Source organism: Myxocyprinus asiaticus, chromosome 25 (genome assembly GCF_019703515.2).
Source record: "Myxocyprinus asiaticus isolate MX2 ecotype Aquarium Trade chromosome 25, UBuf_Myxa_2, whole genome shotgun sequence".
NCBI lineage: Eukaryota > Metazoa > Chordata > Actinopteri > Cypriniformes > Catostomidae > Myxocyprinus > Myxocyprinus asiaticus.
The window spans coordinates 6,967,459-6,995,175 of NC_059368.1; the positions used below are offsets into that span (position 1 = coordinate 6,967,459).

Consider the following 27,717-nt stretch of genomic DNA (forward strand, 5'->3'; position numbering starts at 1 on the left):
TACACCGTATTCTGCTGTACAAGTTCAGGGGAAACTTTCAACGGTGGGAAACCAGACTTTTAAAAAATTTACATTTTATAAATGCAACAACTGGAATTGTTCGGTTGAAGGGGGTACCAAACTGTGAATCCTGAACAAAAAAGTTTGGTGAATACATGTTTACACATTAGCTTCCACTCAGCTGACAACAATGAAATACATGATTAGCTAGTTAGCTATAAGCTCGTTGTCACGGAGAGTAAAAGACGGATATTGTTTATTTTAATTTCCAGCATTGTGTCTTACCAACTAGGTAACAACATAGCATGAAATCAACACTCATCAGACACAATCCACCACCGCACCGTTGTCTGTTGAGCTGCAAAAAGTTGCTCTGATGTTTACCTTTCAATCTGCTACATTACTGACTGCACTGACAAACTATAGCTAGCTAACAGCAAACAGACATGAGTGACATTTTTGTCTGGGACAAGGTTAACGTTATATTAGTTATAATAAAAAGGGAAAATGATAGGGTCATGGTTTATTAAGTTTCCAGTATGTATTTCACAAACTAGTTAACTTACAGAGACACTGCTCAGCTCCGCCCTATCTGCAGAGCCACCGTCAGCTCAGCTCTGTAAACAATGGCGTCGGAGCGTGCTCTGCTGGACAAACTACGCTATGACACCAATTCTAAAGCATTGTTTTCTGCATTATATGTTCTGAAAAAAAGTTTTCATATCGGCGTATATCGGTAAAATATACGCCAATACCGATATATCGGTGAAAGGTTAATATCAGCCGATAATATCGGCCGGGCAATACAAGTTACTATGCAAATCTGCTAAGGCGGTACAGGAGGACATGGCAGCATTTCAACAGATGTGGTACAAAGTAAACTGTCACACATTGATGCTTCACTTTCAATGTCAAAATAAAAGCTTCAGGTGAAGATTGTGCTTTTAGGACAGAAGTAAATTACTTCTATATAAAACAAATCTAATCCTCTAAATAATAATGATAATTCAGTATTATATTGTAATAATAAACTTGATTGGGTCCCACAGTAATATAGTATTAAAGAGTACCTATGGTTTTTCAAATATTACCTTTCATGTAGTGTGTTATATAGCTGTTTGTGAAATGTAAAAAAGTCTGCAAAGTTTCAAAAATCAAAGTGCACGAAATATGGAGTTATTGACACCCAAAAGAAAGAACCGATTCTGAACACCTGAAACGAGTCGTTAGTAATTCCAGACTTACTACTTGTACTAACCTACGTAATTTGGTAACAAAAAAAGACGCCTCTGGTCTATTTACATGTACAGCCAGTGCACGCTGTTAGCCTGTTAGCTGTTAGCCTCTGCTAACCGGCTAACTCACGTTATTGTCAGACTACATATACACTTACCACTGAGAAACGTCTTGTTCTCGTTGTGCTTGCGATGGTGGTTCGGGTTGATCTTCCGATGTATCACTAACGGACTCGTGCTCAAATTGGTATCGTAAAACAGACGGAGCTGAAACTCGGAAATGGTAGAGGGCATTTCCTTTCCGAAGCGCTGTAAGCGGTAGACCAATCACAACAGACTGGGACATCGGACCAATCAGCAGATTACACTCTCTGAAAGGAGGAGTTTAGAATGAATCCTTTAGAACAGATCATTGAAGGAGTCGTTTTTGACACTGGGAAAAAAAAGGTAATGCTGCAATTTAAATTATGAGCAAATTAAAGTGTTTTTTGACCTTGGATGCATGTAAATCTATTGTATGAGACCTTTAAAACAAAATTAGGCACGTTTAAAAACCATAATAGGTGAACTTTAAAATTCAACTGAGTTTCAAAAAATAATAAAGTAGTTTTTGCACGCCTTGTTGATTCACAAAAAAAAAAATAATAATAATGTTTTAGTAAAAATATGTGAAGCTAAATAATGCTATATATTAAGCTACTATGTGTCATTGTATATGAAATATAAATAGAAGTATATAAGAAATATACGTGCATATCAATGTAAATTATTAAATCTAATTTTCCTTGTGTTCATTTAGTGACAAACTGTGGGGAAATATGCCTTTATTATTTTTAAATAGATTTTTATTATATGCCTTTAAAAAAATGTATTATTTAAATTTTAGCTGTGAACCATTTCAGAGCAAATACATAATTTTCAAGGTATACTGTATATCAAATATCGTTAATAGGCTGGAAAATATAGAGATATCACCCAGCCCTAATAAGCACACACCTGTGACTGAATAGTCTAAATTCATTTGGCAAGTTGCTACATTGCTTTGGATCTGCAAAGCGGCCTGTAATTAAAATAATGAACTACGAACTGTGGCGGAAGAATGTTTTATTCTGATTGTTATTATTAATAAATTAAACTGTTTATTGAACATTGGTGTCTTATCATATTGCTGTTGCCCTTACCTATGGTTAAATCACTGTAATGCATGGCCTCATGAGGCTTTTTGCTTTATTTTGGACCCTGCGTGAGAGAATGGCGTCTGGTCTCATGCTATAGCTGCCCTAGAGATGACCTACTTTTTGTCCTTTTCTCGCAAATGAGGGAAAAAAGTGGAATGTATTGGCAGGAGAGGATGTGGGGGTTGTTGATTTGTGAATCTGGTTGTGTCAAACAATGAGTGTATCAAAATAGGACAGTGTTAAGGTGGTGACAGAAGCATATTAGCCTGACAGATCAAATCAAATTTTGCAACAGGTTATCCAAAAAAAGAAAAAATTATGTATTAAAGGGATTGTTTACTTAAAAATGAAAATTTGGTCATTTACTCACCCTTTCCAGTTTTGAAGAATACTGGCTCTTTCCCACACAATGAAAGTGAATGATGGCTGAGGCTGTCAGTCCCTAACATTCTGCGTAACATCTCCTTTTGTTTTCTTTCCGAAGAAAGAAAATCTTATGGGTTTGGAATGACGTGAGGCTGAGTAAATGATGACAGAGAACTTTTCATTTTTGGGTGAACTGCTCCTTAAAAGACAATATTTTGCTATAGTTTGGGAGGACAAATTATACCCAAAAAAGCTAAATCTCCTAAAATGTCAAACTAATTCACAAATACAATTTTATGAAATTCTAAAAATGCTAAATGTTGTTTTTTTTTTTTTTTTTTTGATGCAGTGTCAGGGTTTGGGGTAGAGTTAGTTCATATTGATTACAGTTAGATTTATATAAATCCAATAGAAGTCAATGGGATGGCCTCATTTACAGTAGCTAGCTAAGTAAACGTTTGCAAGTGTGTGTGTGTGTTGATCAAGCGCTTTGCTTGTATTTATGGTGGTACTATATTTAGCATGCGTGTGTTGTGAATATGTTTGATGTCGTAGTTCATTGGGTAGTGTTACTGAAACCTGGCACGTCAATCACACTTCAAACAGCATTCAGTTACAGTTATGCCTTCCTGGAGAGATGGTGCTTGTCTGTACATCTGTAGGTCAACATGGAAGAGCAAAGCACTGCAGGCACACTGAGAACTAAATTAGATTTCAGCTTATTAAGATGCTGTAGGATTTCAGCTGGTAAAATGGTGTTTAAAATGCTGATTCGAAGAGGTTTAGGAGATGCTTCTCATATTTGGTACTGTAATTGTGGGAAATTGGTGGAGCTTCGTAGTACATTATAGCAGTATTGTTTAAAGTTAATGTGTCTAGTTTTTTCAATGTTAAAATTCTTTCTCACAGAGTCAACTATACTGTAAGTAAGCCATTTGTAGGTTGATTTCGCCATAAAGTGTAACATTGTGGCTGTGTGGCGCAATCAAAACATTACTCTGTTTGAGCGCCCCTTCCAGCCTCACACAGCAGCAGCAACATTGACTAACTAATAGCGTGTGCTCGGGGTGGGACTATCTGTTTGTACTACCAATGGAAGACGAAGGGAGAATCTGTTTGAAACTCCATTTTAAATCATATCTTATATTCTGAGTAACCTGGGGTGAAATGTGCTTACGGAAAAGTACTGTGGCAATACCATAGTATATTAATTGTACTGCCATGGTACTTTAATACATATCAGGGTGCTCCATAATGACCATTTTTGCACACATAGCACTCCAAGATACTTATAAAATGGTTTTAGAGTCAAGTCATTTTTATTCGTTTAGTGCCTTTCACAACACATCGTTTCAAAGCAGCTTTACACAAAATCATGCATTAACAGAAAATGAAACTGTAATATCTATAAAGTCTTAGAGTCATCATTGTGTAGTCTGATTAAATACGATTATGAAGTATGTATAAAAATAAGTAATTAAATCATAATTGTATTTATAACCCCAGTGAGCAAGCCGAAGGCGACTGTGGCAAGGAACACAAAACTCCATAAGATGTTGGTTAATGGAGAAAAATAACCTTGGGAGAAACCAAGCTCACTGTGGGGGCCAGTTCCCCTCTGGCTAACTATGAATATAATGCCAATATTACTTATTTATGTGCAGTGCAAGTCATGGTTTAAAATGATTAAACTAAGTAAGTGTTAAGGGCCAGTGTTTAAACAATGATTTTGTAAGAAGTGTAAGTTTAATGACTAATGTCTTTGAAGTTCATCCTGGATTAACTGCAGAAATTCATATTGATGCATTGTCCTTTGTTAGTTTGTTGATGAAGGCTTTTGTTGGCAATTTATTGATAGTCTATGCATTCCATTTTAAAAGTATAGTCCATCATTAGACTGAAGTGATGCAGGCCGAGATCAGTGAGGTGCTTCACTGTTCAACTGGCCGGTAATTTCGGTAAGGTCTATCCTAAGTCCAAGGTTCAGGCAATGGAAGTGTCCCATGTCTTATGGTTGGATTTGGCATCAGTTCATCCTCTGAGGTCCATCATAATAGACTGAAGTGATGTCTGGCTGACACCGGCTGCATTTAGTCATCATCACTCAGAGACACGTAGCAGTGGAGTCCGATACCAAGCAGGAATAGAGTCCCGAGGTTGAGGCATGGAAACAAATAGAATAATATTAGCGTAGATGCCATTCAATTTTTTGCAGAGTTATAGATCATGATCAATGTTTCAGGTTCCGGCAGACCTAACTAAAGCAGCTGATTTTGAGGTGAAGAATAAATTAGGTGTATGACTGCATAAATAGATGAGTCTTTAGTCTAGATTTAAACTCAATGAGTGTGTCTGCGTCCCAAACAGAGTTAGGGAGACTATTCCATAGTTTAGGAGCCAAATAAGATAAGGATCTACCTCCTTTTGTGGATTTTGATATTCTTGGAACTATTAACAGGCCAGAGTTTTGCGATCGTAATGAATTGTTCGAAAGTGTTCGATTCATTTTCATGAATCCTTTCAAACTGCCTGCTTTAAAAAAATTCTGGTTCATCTACATTTATGCCAGCTCTTAAAATGGTGTCCTTGTGTCACATTCAAAATGTACCAGAATTTTCAAAAAGTTTACGGAGCTTCACACATGACCTCTAACCTGAAATTTGCAGGTAATTTTCTGGAAAAGGCTGTATGTGAGAAAGGGGCTATTGATTAGACAATACAAAAAGTGGCTTTAGTAGTCATTATATTGTTCCCATATCATTTAACAAGCCTATAGTTGACAGCAATCCATTTTGCAGTCGAGTTTGCCAATCTGTCCAGGTTCTCACAGGATGCATTTTGCGTTCCATCTGCACAATTTTTAATTGTCGGTTTTAAGTACATGTGCGTTAGATGGCTGCTTTTGGAGCATCTCACTGGTTTTCAGCATCATAAACGCAGAGTATTTAATATGCTGTGTTAAGCTAAAAGTAGTTGAAACTTTGAAAATCTCACCTCCAGGTCCCTGCATTCTGTTGTGCTTCGTCCAGCTGTAATAACTGCATCCGTTGTGACCGACTCTCATTCTGTGGCTTTTTTATGCATGCTGACTGCCCCCTGCTGATCTGGTTTATAAAAATACAGTTACATATACTTTAAGCCTGAATTGCTCAGACTGTTGGAAAAGATATACTTTTAATAAGGAATTTACGGGTCAGGGTGAAATATTAATTTGTTAATTAACATGTTATTTTTATGTAATTAATCGCACTAAATTAATATGTTAAAATGACAGCCCTCATTTGTTTGTTTTTTTTAGCTCTATCACTCAGGCTTACTGTCTGTATGAATGAAAGTGGGCTTAAAGAACTAACTATGAGCACTTTCTCCAGTGTGATATACTGCAAGTATGGATGCTGTTTTGAAGTCAGAAGGATAATGATTATTGACAATGATTATTGATCATTGTCTCTATCTCTCTCTTTTTCTCTCTCTGTCATTCTACAGTAAAGCTCTTTGAGGTTATAGAGACAGAGAAGACACTTTATCTGGTGATGGAGTACGCCAGTGGTGGTGAGTTTGGAGTCTCTGTTTTGAGCTGCATATTGCGTTATGTAATCTTGTGCAAATGGGACCTGATGTAATAAATACATAATAAAGCATGCAAAGTTATTTGCTATATGATTTGCCATGTGTGTCTCTTCTCTCTCCACAGGGGAGGTGTTTGACTACCTCGTGGCACATGGACGTATGAAAGAGAAGGAGGCCAGAGCTAAATTTAGACAGGTACAGTACTGCAGTGTACTCAATACAGGCCCACCCCACCCTCACGCTCTCACCCGGGCCGCCTGGCCCATTCGCATTCCTCCCGGTTGCCATGGTAACTCCAATCAGTGAGCTGCTATTGGTTAACGCTGCTTTGATTGGCAGTAGATGGAGAGAATTGTATGGCAGCTGGGTACAGGGTTTCCCAGCGGGCAGAATGTGGCCCATATACACAACTTTTGCTTTGGGGTGATCAACTAAATCTGGTTTAAAACCTGCTTAAGGAAAATAATAAGTCTTTGTCAAAGTTCCCTGTTGACATCATAGTAACAGTGCGTTTTCGAGTGCTTTAAGTCTTCAGATATTGGGTGTGTTCGGAAAAGCTATGCTACTGTACTACTCATACTATTAGTGAAACATGCAGTGTGTTTACTGTGCACAGTTTTCTGTATGGAATGGAATGCCAGGATAACCTACTACATTTTCCAAATGTGCTGTATCTCTTTTATGACTCATCATTTGATTGGACTGCCAAAAGTTAAGACACCAAATTAGATTAAAGATGCAAAAAATGTATTTTTATAAATAACTGGATGCCACTCCCTGAATTAAACACACAACTTAGAGGTCATGTGACAACAGTGTAGGGGTAAGTTAAACAAAAATAAAAAAGGATTTTCCAATTAATTGCGATCTTCATTTGAATGTTGAGTCTTAAAATCACAAGATTGACGTTTTTACTCTATGCCAGGGGTGCTCATTACGTCATTCGCGAATGACCAGTTGATCGTAAGACAACTGTTAACAGGCCAAAAGCAAAAGAGAGTAGAGAGAAAAATTACACAAATAATGAGAATCTTAAAGATCACTTATTATTTCCATATTTCTGTGCCTGCACACTTTTTAGCGGCTGATACGCGGCATATGTGTGCGTGCTTTGTGAAGTTGCAGTAATGCGGATACGTGCCTAAACAGTAAAATCCACTTCAACATTCTGTTAAAATGCCCGCGTTGGTGAGACATTAATGTAAACACAGTCAGTTATGTCTTATGAACTTAAATAGCAGGGCAAAAGCAGATTTGTTTCAAAATATCCAAAGGGACTTATCCACTCAAACTCTGCAGTCAACAAAAAGTGTCCAGTGCAGCACATCTGATCTGAAGTATGTGTTCACAAGCAGTTAGAATGCTCTAACGAGATGGTCACACACTGATAGCATCATTTGCTCCATGTAATTACCCAAAAACCCCTTTCAACCTCACCTCTTCCCTCTGCGGCCGATTGGACTAATGGGCCAGTACGCCAGGTTAGCCCGCAGCTGATGCAGACATCTGTAGTCATAGAGACGGGGTTTCCCCCCACACCTCTCTCCTCCATCTGAGCACTCTGCTGCTGTGCAGACAGCTTATCTGGGTCAGGTTTGAAGCACCGCTGAGATTTTTAGCAGAGCAGAAAAACGTCCAGATTCTTCCACCAGCCGGGGATAGAAATAGAAATCTTTCTCCGCATCTGATGTCTGGGACAAGTCAGTGGACATACAGTTGCATGAATATTAAACAGTGTAGAGAATTTTGTATGCATGAGAAGAGAACTAAAATGATGATGCAATTTAATTTTTAGTATATTAGAGCTGTCAAGTGATTAAAAATTGTAATCAAATTAATCGCATATAAAAATATTTGCTGAGAGCCCTTCAAATAACAGTAATTCAATATATAATAAATATTGTTATATTTAAATAATTATACAAATATATTGGAAGAATTATAATTCTAATTCTAAAAAGCATTCATAAGACAATACTAAAAGTGGCTGTAGAATAGAATAAATATTTTATTTCCATATTATTGAACTTAAGCCTATTTTTGGCCTGTAGTCCACAGCAATCCTTATTGCAATTGAATTCATCAATATGTCCGAGATAGATTTTAAGGCCTTACGTAAGGACGCATCATTGTACACCTCCTTCAGACAGATGCTTTTGGAGCCTCTCAATTTGGGCCACTGTATATGGATTTAAAGGAGTATGCCCAAAAATGAAAATTCTCTCATCATTTACTCACCCTAATGCCATCCCAGATGTGTATGACTTACTTTCATCTGCTGAACTCAAATGCAGATTTTTAGAAGAATTTCTCAGCTCTTTTGGTCCATACAACGAAAGTGAATGGGTGCCAAAATTTTGAATGTCCAAAAATCACACAAGTCAGCATAAAAGTAACCCATAAGGCTCCAGTAGTTAAATCAATGTCTTCAGAAGTGATATGATAGGTGTGGGTGAGAAACAGATCACTTTCACATTCTTTGGTGATTCACATTCTTCATGCATACTGCCCCCTACTGGACAGGGAGAAGAATTTAAAGCAAAGAAGGACTTAATTATTTATCTGTTTCTCACCACACCTATCATATCACTTCTGAAGATATGGAATAATGGAGAGTTGTTTGGATTACTTTTATGATACCTTTATGTCCTTTTTGGAGCGTCACAATGTTGGCACCCATTCACTTGCATTGTATGAACCTACAGAGCTGAAATTCTTCTAAAATTCATAATCTGTGTTTTGCAGAAAAAAGAAAGTCATACACATCTGGGATGGCGTGAGGGTGAATAAATGATAAAGAGAAATTGTTTGGTGAACTATCCCTTTAACTTCCGTAATGTGACGTGTTTTTGGGTGCAACAGAATATTCAGCTGGAACTGATTCAGAACGGAACTTGATTTTATCATTAATTATTTGATTAGATCATGAAAAGTTGGGCTATGATATTTAAGGGATAATGATGTACATTCAGCTGGTCATTATCATAAAATAAACCCCATCAAGTTCATTAAGATTTTTGTCATCATGAAGGGATTGTTTTGTGATACAATCTCTTGAATGTTACATTGATACTTTCCATTCAGTCCATTTATTTGGTATCGAATTTGTTATATTATGTGAAAACAAAGAGACTGAAGTAATACAAGAGACATGAAACTATGCAGCTATGTAGGAAATCGGATGCCAGGAACAACAGTCAGATTGACCAATCAGAATCAAGTCAAATATACAATACAATTATCACAATAAAAAATTTGGGGTATAAAAATATTGTTTGGTATTGCTTCCCTACCGGCCACACAAGCCTTGATTACATCCATAAATGAGAAAAGTTCAGAGGCAAAGGAAATTATGAAAACGAGCTTTTTTATAATGTGTACTTTTTTTTTATTATAAGTAATGTGCACAGTGGCCAGTGGCATTTATTAAGAGACTAAATGAGGCTATTTTGATTTCAAATTGTCTTTAAAAAGTAATGAAAGATATTGAAATTCAGCAGTCCCTCAGTCTCACACCCAGACAATGGCCCTGCCAAATTTGAGCATAAGCCGTGCTGAACAGCCAGTTCCAACGGGTCTTTCTCTTTCCCCTCATTAAGCACCCTTTTCCAATCAATTGCATTCTGGAAAAAAGCAATGATTCCAGTTAATGTTCTGCATTGGCTTGTACATCACACTCAAACTCTGTCTGTCATCCAATCCACTGTGTAATCATCATATTGTCTCTTCTTTTCTCCAGATTGTATCAGCTGTTCAGTATTGTCATCAAAAACACATTGTCCACAGAGATCTCAAGGTAAGTTTCGTCTCATGTCATTTTTAATCCTTTTACTTACGTGCTTGGGGTTATCTGAGTGATACGTTCCTGTCATTTCTTTAATTCCAAGCAAAGTATGACATTTTAGGTTGAAATATCAGCATCCTTATATCCTTTCTTGTTTTAAAAACTGCTGTTCATACATAAAATGGCCCTAGAAAGTATTTGTACACTTTTGTCACAATGCGTACATGTCTTTGCATTATATAATAAAATATCAAAGCAAATGCTATTTATTTTCAAGAAAGAAGGCTCAATTAGCCAATTAGAGTGTTTTCACATTAGAGCTTTTGGTACGGACCTGATGCTGTTTATCATCATAGTTTGGATCATTTAGAATAGAATAGAAGCCTTTATTTTAGTCACATATTATACATACATTTCTTGCATATATACAGTGAAATGTATTTGTTTTCACATATCCCAGCTAAGCTGGGGTCAGAGTGCAGGGTCAGCCATGATACGGTGCCCCTGGAGCAGATAGGGTCAAGGGCCCAACAGTGGCATCTTGGCGGTGTTGGGGCTTGAACCCCTAACCTTCTGGTCAGTAACCCAGAGCCTTAACCGCTGAGCCACCACTTTACCCCAATTTACTAGTTGGTATGAATGTTGTTATCTTAACCCGCGCCAAGGAACTTTATCCGAGTCCGCTTGAAAATTGGGATCTGGGGTACTGATCATGTGGAAGTGAACCGCTATTGATCATGTTTAATTGATTGCTTCGCGAGTCATTATCTAGCTACGATAAACAGTTGGTCGTACGCAAGGTGGTCTTCCGATTGATGTCGCAAACGTCCTACAATTTTAGCCAGGTAATGCAATGTGGAAACAAGGCAAGTGGAATGGAATTCTGGTTCAGACTAAAAAAATCGAAGCAATTAGTCTCTGATCTCTGTAGAACATCAGCAAGAAAGCAGCAGGATATGGAGCATAACCCCTGAACCCCTGCTTCTACTTTCACTCTCTCTTACGTCTGCTTTACCCCTCCAAGTCTCCATGCTCTGTTACACACTTTGTTTCCAGACTGATGCTTTCTAAATGATGCATGTGGATTGGGCCACTGTAAGAGTGAAGCTGTCGAAATGACTCGTGTGAGGGAAGCCAGGTGGAAAGATGTTTTTTTGTTTTGTAATGTGCTGTATCTTTCACTGTGTGTACCTGTCTGTTAGTAAGGAGTTATTGTAAGGAGCATCTTGGCAGGATTACATAAACGCCCGCAAACATTTTTAGCGTTTTTATGTGAATCATATAGAAACATATCCAGGTCATGCTTCACCCCAAAAAACAAAATAATTGGACATATACTTTAGTGTGTGTGTATACTGTGTGTGTGTGTGTGTGTGTATGTATATATATATATATATATATACGTACGCACGCACGCACACACACACACAGTAAATAGCCTCACGACAATTAAATCTGTTTTTAGACCATTATGACATTGATATTTTTTTTGCATTGTGACATTTACATTCATCAAATTCAGCTCATTTTCCTCCCCAAATTAAATTTGACTGTTGAGGGTCTTTTTATTCCTTTAATTCTTAATGGTGATTCTTATTAGATTCTCTCTACTGTAATACAGTAATTTTATTAAAATCTTTTCAATTCAATTTAAATTCAAATAAAACATTAAACTGGTCCTTTGTAAATGTATTGTAATACAATACATTTTTATTTTAAGTAGCATATATATTAAAGGCAGTGCAACAAATACTACCATGATGTAATAATACAATTTAAATAAAATAAAAAAAAATCACATTAAGATTTTCAATGCAGAAAAGATCATTGAGAGTGAAATGTAAAATATGTTGGTGGTCCTAAAAATAGGCTTTCCTATTTTATTTTATAATTTTTATTTTTCAGTATTTATTTATTTTAGGGGGCGAAATAGGACCCGGACATGTTCTTGACAGGTTTTGTGAGATTTTAGCATTTTATTAATCAGAGGCTCCCAGCCTCTGAATGACACACACACACAAAAAAAAAAAAAAACTTTGAACTTCTTTTCTAACATTTTTTTTTTTTACTATACTTGCTGTAGGCAGAAAACCTCCTGCTGGATGCAGATATGAACATCAAGATTGCAGACTTTGGCTTCAGTAATGAATTCACTATTGGGAACAAACTAGATACGTTTTGTGGCAGCCCACCATATGCGGCCCCTGAGCTTTTCCAAGGCAAGAAGTACGATGGGCCAGAAGTGGACGTGTGGAGTTTGGGGGTCATACTCTACACGCTGGTCAGTGGATCGCTGCCCTTTGATGGACAGAATTTAAAGGTTAGTGTGTTCAGCCCTGAAAGGTCACCTTCATAGAGAATCATACAACAGCCATACAACTCTCTCACTCGTGCTGCATGAAATCAGTGATTTGTTAAAGCAATAAGCCACGAGAGGCAATGTGTTTGTGTTTTTTTTTTAAGTTTAAGGGTGGTGTTGTGGCACAGTGTAATATAGAATGATAAAAACACCATGTACTAACAAAATGTGGCACAATAAAGAAACAAAGCAATAAACATCGATGTCTTCAATCAATATAAATCAGAGTTTTTTTTAAAACTTGCTGCAACGAGCCACAATACGTTTTGTTGGGCTGCTTACTTTCTATTTATACAGCGTTGTGCTGCGTAGCTCTGCCCAATGTGAAATCTCATTGGACCAAAATCCCAATCCACATGATTGTATATTAAACATTGAATATGTTCTGACTGGCTTTAATTGAACAGAAGTTTCATGCTCAGTGCAGATAGACAAATTTCATGATGCTGAAAATGGATGATGCTCGCCTGATTAGAACATGACATAGCACATGGCTGTTTTAACTTATTGTTTTTATAAATCAGCGGCAACATTAATATGATAAAAAAAAAACACCAATCTTATCGTAATTAATGTTATTTAATAATATTACGGCAAGTAATATTATTGTTTTTTTGGTTTTTTTTGTTAATGGTGTGCAAAAATTTAAGGACCACTATCACATTGACATTTTTTGATTGTAATATTATTTTCATGAGGTTTTTTTTTAGTTCCCATTTTTCTCAGTGGCGAATCTCATTAGATTCTCTGTACTGTGATATAGATTTAAAGAATTAGATTTTTTTTTCATTATACAGATCTTATTAATTTTATTTAATAATAATACATCACAATAAACAATAATATATATACACACACAATATATACAACGATCAGCCACAACATTAAAACCACCTGCCTAATATCATGTAGGTCCCCCTCGTGCCGCCAAAACAGCGCCAACCCGCATCTCAGAATAGCATTCTGAAATTATATTCTTCTCACCACAATTGTACAGAACGGTTATCCGAGTTACCATAGACTTTGTCAGTTCGAACCAGTCTGACCATTCTCGGTTGACCTCTCTCATCAACAAGGCATTTCCGTCCACAGAACTGCCGCTCACTGGAGGTTTTTGTTTTTGGCACCAATCGGAGTAAATTCTAGACACTGTTGTTTCAAGTCAAGTCAACCTATATTTATAGAGCACATTTAAAAACAACAGAAGTTGACCCAAAGTGTTTTACAGATCAAACAAACAAAATGACAGAGTGATATAAAAACAGATTGATTTAAAGTTAAATATAAAATATAAAATAAATAAAAACATTTAAATATAACAACATGTATTATCCATTTAAAACTATTCAATGATCTATTCTAAAGCCAAAGAATAAAAATATGTTTTTAAAGAAGATTTAAAAATGGCTAATGATGAAGCTGACCTCGCATGGAAAGGGAGACTATTCCATAGATTAGGACCTATCACAGAGAAGGCACGGTCACCCTTAGATCTATAGCGGCAACTAGGAACCCTCAATAAAAGTTGGTCAGAAGACCTGAGTGCTCTGGTGGGGGAGTAAGTGTGTAGAAGATCACTGATATATTGGGGCACGAAACCAGATAGTGCCTTGTAGACAAAAATCTGAATTATAAAATCGACCCTGAATTTCACAGGAAGCCAGTGTGTGGGGCCTGGGTAGCTCAGTGGTAAAAGACGCTGGCTACCACCCCTGGAGTTCGCTAGTTCGAATCCAGGGCGTGCTGAGTGACTCCAGCCATGTCTCCTAAGCAACCAAATTGGCCCGATTGCTAGGGAGGGTAGAGTCACATGGGGTAACCTCCTCGTGGTCACTATAATGTGGTTCGTTCTCAGTGGGGCATGTGGTGAGTTGAGTGCGGATGCCGCGGTGGGTGGCGTGAAGCCTCCACGTGCGCCATGTCTCCATGGCAACGTGCTCAACAAGCCACGTGATAAGATGCACGGGTTGATGGTCTCAGACGCGGAGGCAACTGGGATTCATCCTTTGAATGATTGAGGCGAATCACTACGCAACCACGAGGACTTAAAAGCGCACTGGGAATTGGGCATTCCAAATTGGGTAAAAAAAAACAGGAAGCCAGTGTAGAGATGCTAAAACTGGGGAAATGTGATCCCTCTTTCTTGACTCTGTTAAAAGCCTAGATGCTGCGTTTTGAACTAGCTGTATGCGGGATAACGCAGTTTGGGCAGACCAATGTACAACGAGTTACAATAGTCTAACCTTGATGTAATAAGTGAGTGAATCTTTTGGGAAAGAAAGTGTTTTATTTTAGCGATAAATCTCCTTTGTGTGAAAATCTCAGGAGTTCAGCAGTTACAGACATACTAAAACCAGCCCATCTGGCACTAACAATTATGCCATGGTCCAAATCACTGAGATCAAATTTTTTTTCCCCCATTCTGATGGTTGATGTGAATATTAACTGAAGCTCCTGACCCGTATTTGCACGATTTTATGAACTGCTGCCACACAATTGGCTGATTAGATAATCGCATGGATGATTGTTGGTGCCAGATGGGCTGGTTTGAGTATTTCTGTAACTGCTGATCTCCTGGATTTTCACACACAACAGTCTCTAGAATTTACTCCGAATGGTGCCAAAAACAATAAACATCCATTGAGCGGCAGTTCTGTGGATGGAAATGTCTTGATGATGAGAGAGGTCAACAGAGAATGGCCAGACTGGTTTGAATTGACAAAGTCTATGGTAACTCAGATAACCGCTCTGTACAATTGTGGTGAGAAGAATATCATCTCAGAATTTATTTATTTATTTATTTATTTTGTCAAAGCTATTCATTTTATAATAATTTGTAGTCCCTCTTGTTTTCTGGAGACATTTAAAAAATATATATATATATATTTTAACCATTGTTTTTTTGTACTTATAAATACCCTACAGGAACTTCGAGAGCGTGTACTGAGGGGCAAGTATCGCATCCCTTTCTACATGTCCACTGATTGCGAGAACCTCTTGAAACGCTTTCTGGTGCTGAACCCCATCAAGCGGGGCACACTCGAGGTGAGAGGACGTGGTGAAAATGTAAGCATACATTGACATACGAGAATCTCTCTCTCCCATTCCCCACACAAACACAACCAAGCATCTGCCGTCCTTTCACTTTTCCTCTTTTCTCCCTCCATCACAACCCTTGCCCTGGGAGCACTCTTTCATCGCAGCATGCTCTCTCTATCCTCATTAATTTAACATGAGTCTAAAAGCTCATTTGCAGACACACCCCTTTTTCAACTTACACGCCGAACTCCCAGAGGCCCAGGGAAATGGCACTCCCAGTGTTAGGGGGCAATACATACAGGTTATTTGCCTTTAAAAATTTAAACACTGTTTCTGAGGCACTTTTAAAATATTGCTTTTTATTTGAGCAGCCGGTCCATTGTCCATTGAAGTCCTTTGAATGGTTAGAACACAAGGCAAATTCCATGTGGCAATGTTAATGTATTGCATTGATATTGCGAAACAAAGAGCTGATCCACCTTTATGGAACAGATCGTTTTGGTTGTCAGTTTCCCCAAAGAAATTTCCAGTTGCCCTACTTTCAAATGTGTACTTTGTTTCCTGCATAATCATGCATATTTATGATCCAGCAGATGAGCAGAACCTCTCCTTCAACCCTGTGTATGTCTGTTTTAGCAAATCATGAAGGATCGGTGGATTAACGCGGGCTGTGAGGAGGACGAGCTCAAACCCTTTATGGAGCCGGAACTCGACATCTCAGACCAGAAGAGAATTGGTATGGAATCAACACGCACTATTTTTGTCATCTCTAATTCTTCTCTAATGTTCACATCAACCATCAGAATGGGGAAAATTTGTGATCTCAGTGATTTGGACAGTGGCATGATAGTTGGGTTCAGATGGGCTGGTATGATTATGTCTGTAACTGATGATCTCCTGGAACAGACTCTAGAATTTACTCTGAATGGTGCCAAAAACAAAAAAACATCCAGTGAGCGGCAGTTCTGTGGGCAGAAATGCCTTGTTGATGAGAGAGGTCAGCAGAAAATGGCCAGACTGGCTCGAACTGACAAAGTCTATGGTAACTCAGATAACCGCTCTGTACAATATTGGTGAGAAGAATATCATCTCAAAATGCTATTCTGAGTTGCGGGTCGGCGCTGATTTGGTGGCACGAGGAGGACCTACACAATATTAGGCAGGTGGTTTTAATGTTGTGGCTGATCAGTGTATATTGTTTACATCTTGTGGCTTTACTTTTGAAACGATGAGTATTTTAACGTTTATGGATTGGTCCTATTCACTTCCATTGTGAGTGTCTCACTGTAACCCAGATTTTGCTTTTTTTGCTTTTTTAAGTAGGGACAAGTCTAAAATTTTTTGTGGTAATCAACATTATGCCACAAATGCTGTCGATTGAGCTTAACTTGTATTGAACCCAGAATATTCCTTTAACACTCAAGGTTGATAACCGGAAGGTTGTAGGTTTGATCCCCAATGTAGTAAGTCACATCCCACGAAAGCCATATTTCTAGTTTAATTTTGACTCTAATTAAACGCACGTGAACAAACTAATAAAGGTGCTTTGATTTACATAGGAGCTTCCCAGGTGAACTTGAGTGAGTAACCCTGCTCTTGGGTCATTGTCCCTGTAATAAGTTCATGAGGCTGTTCTATGCCGACATCGCATAGTCATGTGGCGATAAATATTCTACATTTTTAGTCTATTCTAAAACAGATTCCGTATTGATTACGCTGTCTCTGCAGGTTTATTCATTTTTTGCCACACTATGTGGGCTGTTAAGGCTAATTTATACTTCCTGGGTGAACAGGCTTTGCTTAGTTTATGCTTCAGATTATGTCGAAATGCAGTGGCATTTATGTTCTGCCAATGTGTTCGTTTGGTGATATTTCTCCTGTTCGCGCACATCTCTGAAATTCTTGACCTAGGAGAACTCGGCTGGTCATAGAGCATTGATGATTGGTTAAATCTAATCGTGAGTGTGGTTTGCACGTAACGTTTTTTTATTTACAATCGAGTTATTACCTAGGTTATTGTAGGAAAAAGGGATAACGTTGAAGCCCGTCTCTCAGAGATTGCGCAAAAGTTTACTACTTTTTTTTTTTTTTTGCAATATATGCAACACAAACTCTACAAAGACAGCATGGCCACGACAAATGTGTAGAGAGAGGTTGGAGTTTTTAGAAGTGCAAGGGGCCGTGACAAGTTTAATAAAGCAAAGAAGTGACACGGCGTTAAAAGTGGCAGTCCAAGGAGAGAAAAAAACTGCATTATTGGCTTAACTTGTGGCTGGAACAGTACGTTAAACACCGTGGCATAACCCTGAAGCTTAAGTATATACACCAGCTTTGTTCGCAGAGGGTGCGTTTGTTTGCCCAAGAGAAAAAAGTTTGGCTTTTTCCAAAGCATAAACCAGGCTTTAGTGTTAATCGTTCACATAAACATGTCAGATAATAGAAGGAATCTCTTTGTTTTTGTTCCGTACCTCAGGCTGCTGTCGCAGATTTTTAATGCGAACCACTACGTGGCAGAGTCAACAACTGTAGCTTCAGGGTCAGATGATCACATTAAGCATACCACAGTTTCCACAATATTGTTTTGAAAACAAAAAAGCAGAACTTCCTTTTAAATGTGAAACTTCCCAATGAGACCTTTTTTTTCCAGAAAAACAAAGACTGAAGAGACAGTACAGTATGGGTTTGTTGTGTATTAAAGCTGATATGTGTAATTTTTTTATTTCTAAATTTTAAATATTCTTTGTCATATCCTAAGTCAATATGCAGAGTCAACAATAAGTAAGCCATTTGTAGGTTGATTGTAACACTGTGGCTCTGTGGTTCTATCAGAACATGTCTCTATTTGTTTGAGCATCCCAACACAGCAATATTTGCTCAACCAATAGTGTAAGTTTGGGGCAGGAAGCTCTGTTTGTACAACCAATGGAAGATGGGGGAGGGAAGAGTTTTCTGGAATCTGTTTGAAAACAGTGATAATTTCTGACTGGTGTTGCTAGTGCCGCAGAAATGTCACAAATCGGCTTTAACTGTTTAGTTGATAATTAGTTTGACTGAACTCCATCTGTTTTTGTGTGTATCGACGAAACAATCCAAATGTACAGATGTAATAAGATGCTTTCTGTTCCCTAAAACAAAGTTTTAAGGGGGGTGAGCAAAGACTTGATGGTTCACAGGAGAGTCCAAGATATACACCAATCAGTCACAACATTAAAACCACTTGCCTAATATCATGTAGGTCCCCCTCGTGCTACCAAAACAGATCTGACCCGTCGAGGCATGGACTCCACAAGACCTCTGAAGGTGTCCTGTGGTATCTGGCACCAAGATATTAGCAGCAGATCCTTTAAGTCCAGTAAGTTGCGATATGGAGCCTCCATGAAACAGACTTGTTGGTCCAGCACATCCCACAGATACTCAATCGGATTGAGATCTGGGGAATTTGGAGGCCAAGTCAACACCTTGAACTCTTTGTCATGTTCCTCAAACCATTCCTGAACAATGTTTGCAGTGTGGCAGGGTGCATCATCCTGCTGAAAGAGGCCACTGCCATCAGGGAATACCGTTGCCATGAAGGGGTGTACGTGGTCTGCAACAAAAATCCAACTAGTGATGGACCAAAATATTTGCCATATATTAAACTGGTTAATATATTTAAAAATATTATATGTCATGGATCAGTATTTACTTAGTAATTAATTATTTTGTAAAGGGGGTCAAAATGAAAATTTTAGCCTAAGATTTGGAGCAAATCTACAGGTCAAAAAATAACTAAAGAAAGGTGCCATTGATTGAGTTGCAAAGGTAACCATAGAAAGGTGACTGACTTTCTTTATTATTTTATTTTTATACCAAGATAGGTAGGTCTGTTACTAAAATCAGCTGACTTCAGCACCCATTGTTGCATTATATGAAAAATTTTATTTCTATTAACTAACATTAACAAAGCTTAATAAATGCTGTAAAAAAAAAAAAAAAATATATATATATATATATATATATATATATATATATATATATATAACACTTATTCTTTATTACAAAATTTTTTTCTTCACATTTTAGAATAATAGTAAAGTCATCAAAACTATGGAGTAACATAAACACTATGGGAATTATGTTGAGGCTAAACAAAATCCAAAATAAATCAAAACTGTGTTTATATTTTAGCATCTTCAAAATAGTCACCCTTTGCCTAGAATTTGCAGAAATGTACTCTTGACATTTTCTCAACCAACTTCTTGAGGTATCACCCTGGGATGCTTTTTAAACAGTATTGAAGGAGTTCCCATCTATGTTGGGCACTTATTGGCTGCTTTTCTTTATTATTTGGTCCAAGTCATCAATTTCAAAAACGTATTTTTAAGAATAAGTGACATGTGGCTCTTGCAATACCTATATCTAGTTATGGGATTCCAGAAATGTATGTCTGCAAAGCTCTTGAATGCATCATTAGGGGTCCAAGCACCAAAGATGCTTAAACCCTGTTGCATTTGTGCTGATTTTCTTTTCTTTTCTTTTTTCTCCCCAATTTGGAATGCCCAATGCACTCTAATTCCACGTGGTGGTGTAGTGACTCATCTCAATCCAGGTGGCGGAGGACGAATCTCAGTTGCCTCTGCGTCTGAGACCGTCAATCCGTGCATCTTATCACGTGGTTTGTTGAGCGCGTTACCGCGGAAACGTTGCGCGTGTGGAGGCCCACGCTATTCTCCGCGGCATCCACGCACAACTCATCACGCACCCACGGAGAGCGAGAACCACACATTGTAGCGACCACGAGGAGGTTACCCCATGTGACTCTACCCTCCCTAGCAACCAGGGCAGTTTGGTTGCTTAAGAGACCTGGCTGGAGTCACTCAGCACGCCCTGGGTTTGAACTCATGTCTCCAGGGGTGGTAGGCAGCGTCAATACTCACTGAGCTACCCAGGCCCCTGTACTGATTTTCTTATTCTTTTTCTGTCCTAAAAGTGTCTGGGAGAATGTAAATCATATAGTTTCTGAGTATCTGAAATGTGGTTCATGTGACATGGAATTATCCTTTTGGCATTATATTGGTCTTCTGCTGCCCTTCCTGGCAATCATCCATTGAAAAACCCTTATGGCCAAGCACTAATTTTGACTCCAGCTAGCTGGTAACAGTATCCCTATGTTGATCAGTTTTTAATCAATCTAAATATGGTTCATTATTTCAGATATCATGGTGGGAATGGGTTACTCTCGGGAAGAGATCCACGAATCTCTAACCAGGATGAAGTACGACGAAATCACTGCTACCTACCTGCTGTTGGGGAGGAAGTCCACAGAGGTGAGTCTTTTCAAAGGAAAGGTTTTTGTTTGGGTGCAAGGCTTGAAGTGACTTGAGATATAGCATCTGCTGTAACTTCAGGGAGAGCATGTCTGAAATGGATATGTTTGCAGGGTGATCTGAGTACCTTATACCCTTCACAGACCCTTTGATGTATATTGCCCACATAAATGGCAAGTCTGGCTGGCTTTCACAGTTCAAGTTAGTCATGGTGCACAGGTTTTTATCAGACGACCGGGAAAGAAAGTTGTTTACAAGGTACCAGGCTGCTTCATTAAGTTCTCACAAAAGTTTGTTTTTTACAGTTGGAGGTGAGTGATTCCAGCTCCAGCAGTAATCTGTCTTTAGCCAAGGCCAGACCCAACAGTGAAAACAATAATGGCCAGTCTCCATCTCACCTCAAAGTCCAAAGGAACATCTCCTCCAATCAGAAACAGCGGCGTTATAGTGACCAGGGTGAGCACCCTGTTTTTTTTTTTTTAATCTTTACTATTTACCAAGGTCAGAAATGTGCACCAAAAGTGATGATAATGCCCTGAAAATTCCAAATGTGGTGGAAAAATGTCCCTGTAATTAATTCATTTCTGTTTATTTGTAACATCTGATATATTTCTATGTATTCTATTCTAGACCTAGGTATATTTTCTTAATGCATAAAATATAAGATCTTATTATTCAAATTGAGAATGTATATTAATTAATTGATTCAATTAAAGTATTTGTCATAAAAGGGATAATTCAGTAATTATTTACTCACCCTCATGTTGTTCCAATCCAGTATGACTTACTTTCTTCAGTGTAACAGAAAAGCTGTTGTTTGGCCAAATGTTAGGGACTGACAGTCTCATACACGATTCACATTCATTGTATTCAGCAAGGATTAGCATCAACTTTTGTGTTCCACGGAAGAATATAATGGAATGGAAAAGTTAATTTCTGACACTGCTTGGTCTTGAGGCCTTACTGATATTTATTCTTTCCTACTTTGTTTCTTCATTTACAGCTGGACCAACCGTTCCCTCAGTGGGCTACCCCAGGAGAAGTCAGACAACTTCTGCAGAGAGTGACCATAAAGAGGAGGGTACTGCACAGGCACGAAAGTCCAGCTCATCAGGAAGCCGCGGAATGGCCCCGCCGAGCCCGATGCTGGGCAACGCCAACAACCCAAACAAGGCTGACATTCCTGACCGCAAAAAGAGCACCGGTGCCCCTGGGGTACGTAAGCCGCACGCAGGATGGAAACAAGAATTGTGATGTATCAAGGCTTTTATAATGTTTAAAATCTTCACAATTAAACTGTGTCCTCCCTTCAGGAAAAGTTCATACACAGTTTACGCATGTAAACACATTTATCGATGTTTTGTCAGCTTATTCAATGTTCCATTGGAGAAAAATCTAATCTTTTAAAATTGTTTGTTAATTCAAATTTATTGTCTGCCATTGTTTCAAAATCCAGTTAATTAAGCAATGGACAAAACTCACACCACAACGGCGGAATCTGTATTTCCACAGAGCAATTCTGTGTCAAGCAGTATGACCAGAAGAAACACGTATGTTTGTAGTGAGAGGAACGCCACGGACCGCCACTCCGTCATCCAGAATGGCAAAGAGAACAGGTGAGCCCCGAGAACTTGCCTTTCTCAGGTCGAAGGTTGTGACTCTCCCTCCATCACCAAACCCACTGTTGGACTGTTTTATATGCATTAATGAACATAATATATAAGCAGAATAATTTTACAATGGTTGTCTTCTAATGACCATTCACTTCTAGAATTTTTCCAGCAAACTGAAATACTCAGCATCAATCATAATGGTGGTAACCACTAAGTGGGAGGGAATTATTTCAGCCCATGCAATTGTAATGGTTTTGTTTAAATGTTAATGAATAGGTTGATATATGCATTTACTGGAGGAAGATCTGTTGAACTAGAGATTGAAAAAATGACACCTACAGGTATAATAAGTCATGATCTGAACAAGCATTCTGAATTCATTTAGAATTTTCACATTACACACTTTTGAGTTCAGGACCTTCATCCACATAAAGGGCTCTGTCCTGCTGACTCGTGCCAATTACATCTCACACAAAAGATGGGCATCCCTGCTGTGCCAGTCTGCCACACTTGACCTCTTAATCTTGCCGACCACAAAGGACACGATAGAGGCCAGGATCTGAATTCCATATTAACTATGTGCAAAACTGCATATCAGTCATGGCAACTCTCTGAAAAATTAAGCATGTTAATGTACGATATTGCTTGGCATGCTAGATCTGCTATGCTGCTGCTTCTGCAGACCAAGTATGGAGACTTGCTAGTGCTAGAACAAACACAGACATGATGAGTTAAGCATGTGAACATGCTGCTACACAATTAGAAAAACAAAAGACATGCTGCATCAAGCATGTATGACATGTTGCTGCACAATTAGACATAAATACAGTTCCCATGTAGCAGATCTAGACAAGTGGCACTGGGGAGGAGGAGGGTTTCAGATAAAACTCTCATAGCTCGCTGCAGTGAAACCGGCTTACCTGCAAACTGAGCAAATTTAAATTTTAGGCAAAGGGAAAGTATGCAAGTTTATTGGCTACCCGATTTCATGGAAAGGACCTATCAGCTTACACTATGTGAGCCAATTGGCTTGACATATCATACGTGAGCGAGCTGATTGGCTAACACAAGGGTTCCCAACATTTTTTGTCACCTAAATGAATTACTTGAAGTACCCCCTGATATTTTAAGTAATGTTAACCTTTCGAAATATAATACATTTTAAATCTTTGCACTTTATTTTTCTTATTATCATTATATTTTAATGAAACTTTGACTTCTATTGTTCTTAAAATATTTATACATTTTATTTTATTGTATTTGCTATTGGCTTTTCTATCCCAATCAGAGATTGCACTACAATCACAGTTGCTTTTCAGGACTACAGGGCAATGAAGATTAGGCTACTTTTAAAACATGATTGCGTTGCTGATAATGAAAGTACTTATGTTACATCATAACTTTGTTTGGAGAGTAGCACGTAATTTACTTTTGCATTAAAAAGTGCCATTTTCTCACCATCAGTCAGTTGCATGACAGTGCGCACTTTCTCTCTCACACATGCAGCGCACAGGGAGATAGAGAGTGTGTGCTCTCAACGTTCTATTAACTATCTGCAAAAACTTTTGTTCACACATGCTCTCATACCATCAACGGTAAGAAAGTGGCACTGAAGCCATAGTACACAAGGTTGGTTAAAAGAAGGATTGACGTGCTTGGTTTAAGTTGTGTTCATTCTAGTTTTTTTAATTGTCAAATAACGGACAACATTTTGAATCATCTGTCAATGTTTTTAAAAATGGGTAAATTATGCAAATATTTTCATACGCTACCTCTACACTCTCACGAACCCCCTGGAGTTCCCTCACAAACTCCCAGGGGTTCGCAAATCCCCATTTGGGAAACCCTGGGCTAAAAGACATCAAGTTCAAAGAACCTATCAACTTGTGCCATGTAGACTTTTATGCCTGAACTTAATCATATTTTCAAAATAGACTGGTCTGTGGGTTAGCTGCATTTGTCGACTGGTCGGTCTTAAAGACGCTCTGTATAATTTGGTTTATTTTGGGTTCACCTGATCTGATCGGATATATTTCTCAGGTATTGTTTACATAAGGTGCATTTTTATTTTAAAAAAATAATAAACAGAACGTAAAGTAATGGGAAAGAATGCAGGGGTCGTGAGACCAGTTTTTAATAGTTGGACCATTTTTTTCAACAAAAACTGTTCCAAGACCGTTTTATCATGAAACTGTCTAACAGCTAAGCATGGCATGCTAATTAAAGCACTGCCGATGAACAACTAACAATTATTTTGGTAACTGATTAATCTGTCGATTATTTCTTTGATTGATTAATTGCATATTTAAACATGCCCAATGCTATCCTTCAAATGATGTGCAAATTGAAGTCTGTATAATGTAGGCTAGACATTGTGTGTAACAATGGTTAAAAAATATAAAAGTTACAGTGTAAAGTTGAAATACATTTTGAGTTGACCACTGCAGTAGAATGGAAATAGGAAATTTTCACAACTGCAAAGTGATTTCACTAATGAAGGTTCACTGTGTATATCGTGCAGAACCAACTAATCAACAATGAAATTCGTTGTTGACTCTTTTTTTATCGAATTTTATTCATTGTATTGAGATGTAGGCCTTAAAATATAAAAACCGAAGAAATTAAATAGGAAATAATCTAGATAAACTAGTCGACCTCACTAATCGGCTAGTCGGTTGTTGGTTGACTAGTCGACCATGGTGGCACATCGATATCTCATATCACTTTCTCTCTCTTCTTTGCTTTTTCTCTGCTCATCTTATTTACTCTCCTTTGCTGGTATGAACAAACTATGACTGATCTATCCAACTGCTGTTTATTTGCCCGCCTGCCGTTGACCAGCCTGAGTGAAATGTCAGGATGTGTCAGCACAAGTCCGACGGCGAAAGTGGCGACTCTCGCTGCCTCGTCAGCCTCAGTCCGTCTGCGCCACCAAAAAGCCACCTCCCTCTCTCCATCTGGACACACCTGCTGCGCCACCCTGCCACCTACCGATGGCGCCACTGACCTCTTCAGGCCCAAGTAAAAAGAGTTTAGCGTCTGTCTATAGTGTCTCTCCTTGCTCGACTTCTATTTAACATCCTCTGACCTCTCTGCTGTCTGCGTCTTTGATTTCATGCCCCCCTCGTCTCATCCCAAGGGGCCCCACCCACATCCCACTAGTGTCTCAGCCAATCAGGAACGACCTGTTGATGTTCATTTATGGATTTATTTTCTGCATCTTCCCACTAAAACCGTTAATACTGACTTCTTGTGTCTAAATCCACTAATATAGGAAATAAACTCGTATTAACCTAGTCAAAGCACTAGCTGCATTTTACTGTTGAAATGTTTAATGGTTACAATAATTGTCTGCACACAGATTAAGGATTTTGTTTAAAAATGAGGTCAAATCACTGTTTTTATAAGTATATTGTAGATGTTTGTATGATGGCAATTTTGAGTTCCCATTATACCCAGGTGTGGACTATCAAGTGCCTGATTGAATGATTAAGGGTCGACTGTTGCAAAGAAAGATGAGGGGAGTCTTTGTGTATTTAAACTGAATGAGAACTATAATGGTAAATGTCTTGATGGTACTGTGAACAAATCCTGAGCACCCTTAGAATCTTGAATGGTTTAAGATGTACCTAGTGAAAGACTAATTTATTGTCACATTTTTGTGACTATAAACCATTAACATTCTACATGTAACCACTGAACCAATTCCTATATTGTTATTTTTTCTTTTTGACTTTCTTTTTGAATCTCCCCCTCTTTCACTCTTCAGTACGAACGTGGCTCCAACAAGTCAGCAGAACCCTGGTTCCTCCACCCACAGCATTAGTAGCGCAACTCCCCCAGATCGCCTGCGTTTCCCACGAGGCACACTTAGCCGCAGCACTTTCCACGGAGGCCAGCTGAGGGAGCGACGCACGGCCACTTATAACGGACCCCCTGCCTCTCCCACCTTATCACATGATGCTACGCCTCTCTCGCAGTCCCGGAGCCGTGGATCCACAAACCTCTTCACAAAACTCACGTCCAAGCTAACACGGAGGTAAACAAATACTCAACACTCTGAAAACACAAAAGAAACTTACACATCAGAAAGTCCCTCGGAGTAATTATCCTCACAAAGTTCTCAATTGTCAGTAGAATAAGAATAAGGCAAGATGAATGAAGTCGTATTTCGAAATGTAACATAAAAGGACGTTAGAACCAGTAGCAGTCGATACTATCTCCAAGTTATGATGTGCATAGTGGTAAATTGTCCCCTTTATGCCCCGCTTACAACACGTTTGCCACTTGCTAGCCCCTTTCAAAGACTTGAAAGGGTTTTTATTTATTTTTTGTGTTAACATGGCCTGCAAAAAAAGATTTTGTTAGTTTGTTTACCTTCTCTTATGGTCTTTTAGATCAGTGCTGTGATTTTTTTTCAAGTGATCAATTTTCATGACAAGGTGAATGTCACAATAACATGTCCAGGTCACATTTCAGCCCAAAATAAAAAATACATAAGAAATCATATTTTGCATAGATGAAGTCTGTCTTTTTACCATTAAGATTTTTTTTGCATTTGACAAATTTAATTTAATTGTTTTATTTTTCATGACAATTAAGACATTTCCTCCAAAATTCTCATGCCTGTAATGCATCCAGACATTTTAATATATATATATTTTTTTCTTCATATAATTATTTTTAATAGTGCTTGTCATTATTGTAATGCATTCCTTTTTACCATATGACAATATCAAAATACTGCAAGATTTTTTTATTTAAATATTACAAATTTAATTTTATATGCACTGGTGGCCAAACGTTTGGAATAATGTACAGATTTTGTTGTTTCGGAAGGAAATTGGTACTTTAATTCACCAAAGTGGCATTCAACTGATCACAAAGTATAGTCAGGACATTACTGATGTAAAAAACAGCACCATCATTATTTGAAAGAAGTCATTTTTGATCAAATCTAGACAGGCTCCATTTCCAGCAGCCATCACTCCAACACCTTATCCTTGAGTAATCATGCTAAATTGCTAATTTGGTACTAGAAAATCACTTGCCATTATATCAAACACAGTTGAAAGCTATTTGGTTCGTTTAATGAAGCTTAACATTGTCTTTGTGTTTGTTTTTGAGTTGCCATAGTATGCAATAGACTGACATGTCTTAAGGACAATATTATGGCAAAAATGGCAAAAAAGAAACCGCTTTCTCTAGAAACTCATCAGTCAGTCATTGTTTTGGGGAATCAAGGCTATACAATGCTTGAAATTGCC

The 27,717-nt window shown here is 38.1% G+C and overlaps 1 protein-coding gene and 1 long non-coding RNA gene across 16 annotated transcripts in view; one reads left to right on the plus strand and one right to left on the minus strand.

Moving 5' to 3' along the window:
- LOC127415646 (MAP/microtubule affinity-regulating kinase 3-like) overlaps nucleotides 1-27,717 on the plus strand; it is a 102,243-nt gene that overhangs the window by 61,004 nt on the left and 13,522 nt on the right. For 11 of the 15 annotated variants that reach the window (XR_007892969.1, XR_007892970.1, XM_051654430.1 and 8 more), the window contains 11 exons: nucleotides 6,266-6,331; nucleotides 6,474-6,544; nucleotides 10,089-10,145; nucleotides 12,217-12,453; nucleotides 15,418-15,558; nucleotides 16,168-16,267; nucleotides 20,725-20,837; nucleotides 21,143-21,293; nucleotides 21,841-22,052; nucleotides 22,350-22,453; nucleotides 26,220-26,489. Coding sequence is in view for 13 of the 15 variants with exons in the window: in XM_051654430.1 (XP_051510390.1) it covers nucleotides 6,266-6,331; nucleotides 6,474-6,544; nucleotides 10,089-10,145; nucleotides 12,217-12,453; nucleotides 15,418-15,558; nucleotides 16,168-16,267; nucleotides 20,725-20,837; nucleotides 21,143-21,293; nucleotides 21,841-22,052; nucleotides 22,350-22,453; nucleotides 26,220-26,489 (1,522 nt within the window). In the remaining 2 variants the exon portion in view is untranslated. Of the gene's footprint in view, nucleotides 1-6,265; nucleotides 6,332-6,473; nucleotides 6,545-10,088; nucleotides 10,146-12,216; nucleotides 12,454-15,417; nucleotides 15,559-16,167; nucleotides 16,268-20,724; nucleotides 20,838-21,142; nucleotides 21,294-21,840; nucleotides 22,053-22,349; nucleotides 22,454-25,291; nucleotides 25,472-26,219; nucleotides 26,490-27,717 lie in introns of all 15 variants that reach the window. The other 4 variants (XM_051654431.1, XM_051654444.1, XM_051654436.1 and 1 more) reach the window with 2 other exon arrangements.
- The window catches only part of LOC127415704 (uncharacterized), a 32,307-nt gene continuing 8,692 nt past the window's right edge, over nucleotides 4,103-27,717 (minus strand). Inside the window, exons 3-4 of the long non-coding RNA XR_007892977.1 lie at nucleotides 7,787-8,040; nucleotides 4,103-5,883 (exon numbers count right to left, since the gene is read on the minus strand). This is a non-coding gene — a long non-coding RNA (uncharacterized LOC127415704). The remainder of the gene's footprint in view (nucleotides 5,884-7,786; nucleotides 8,041-27,717) is intronic.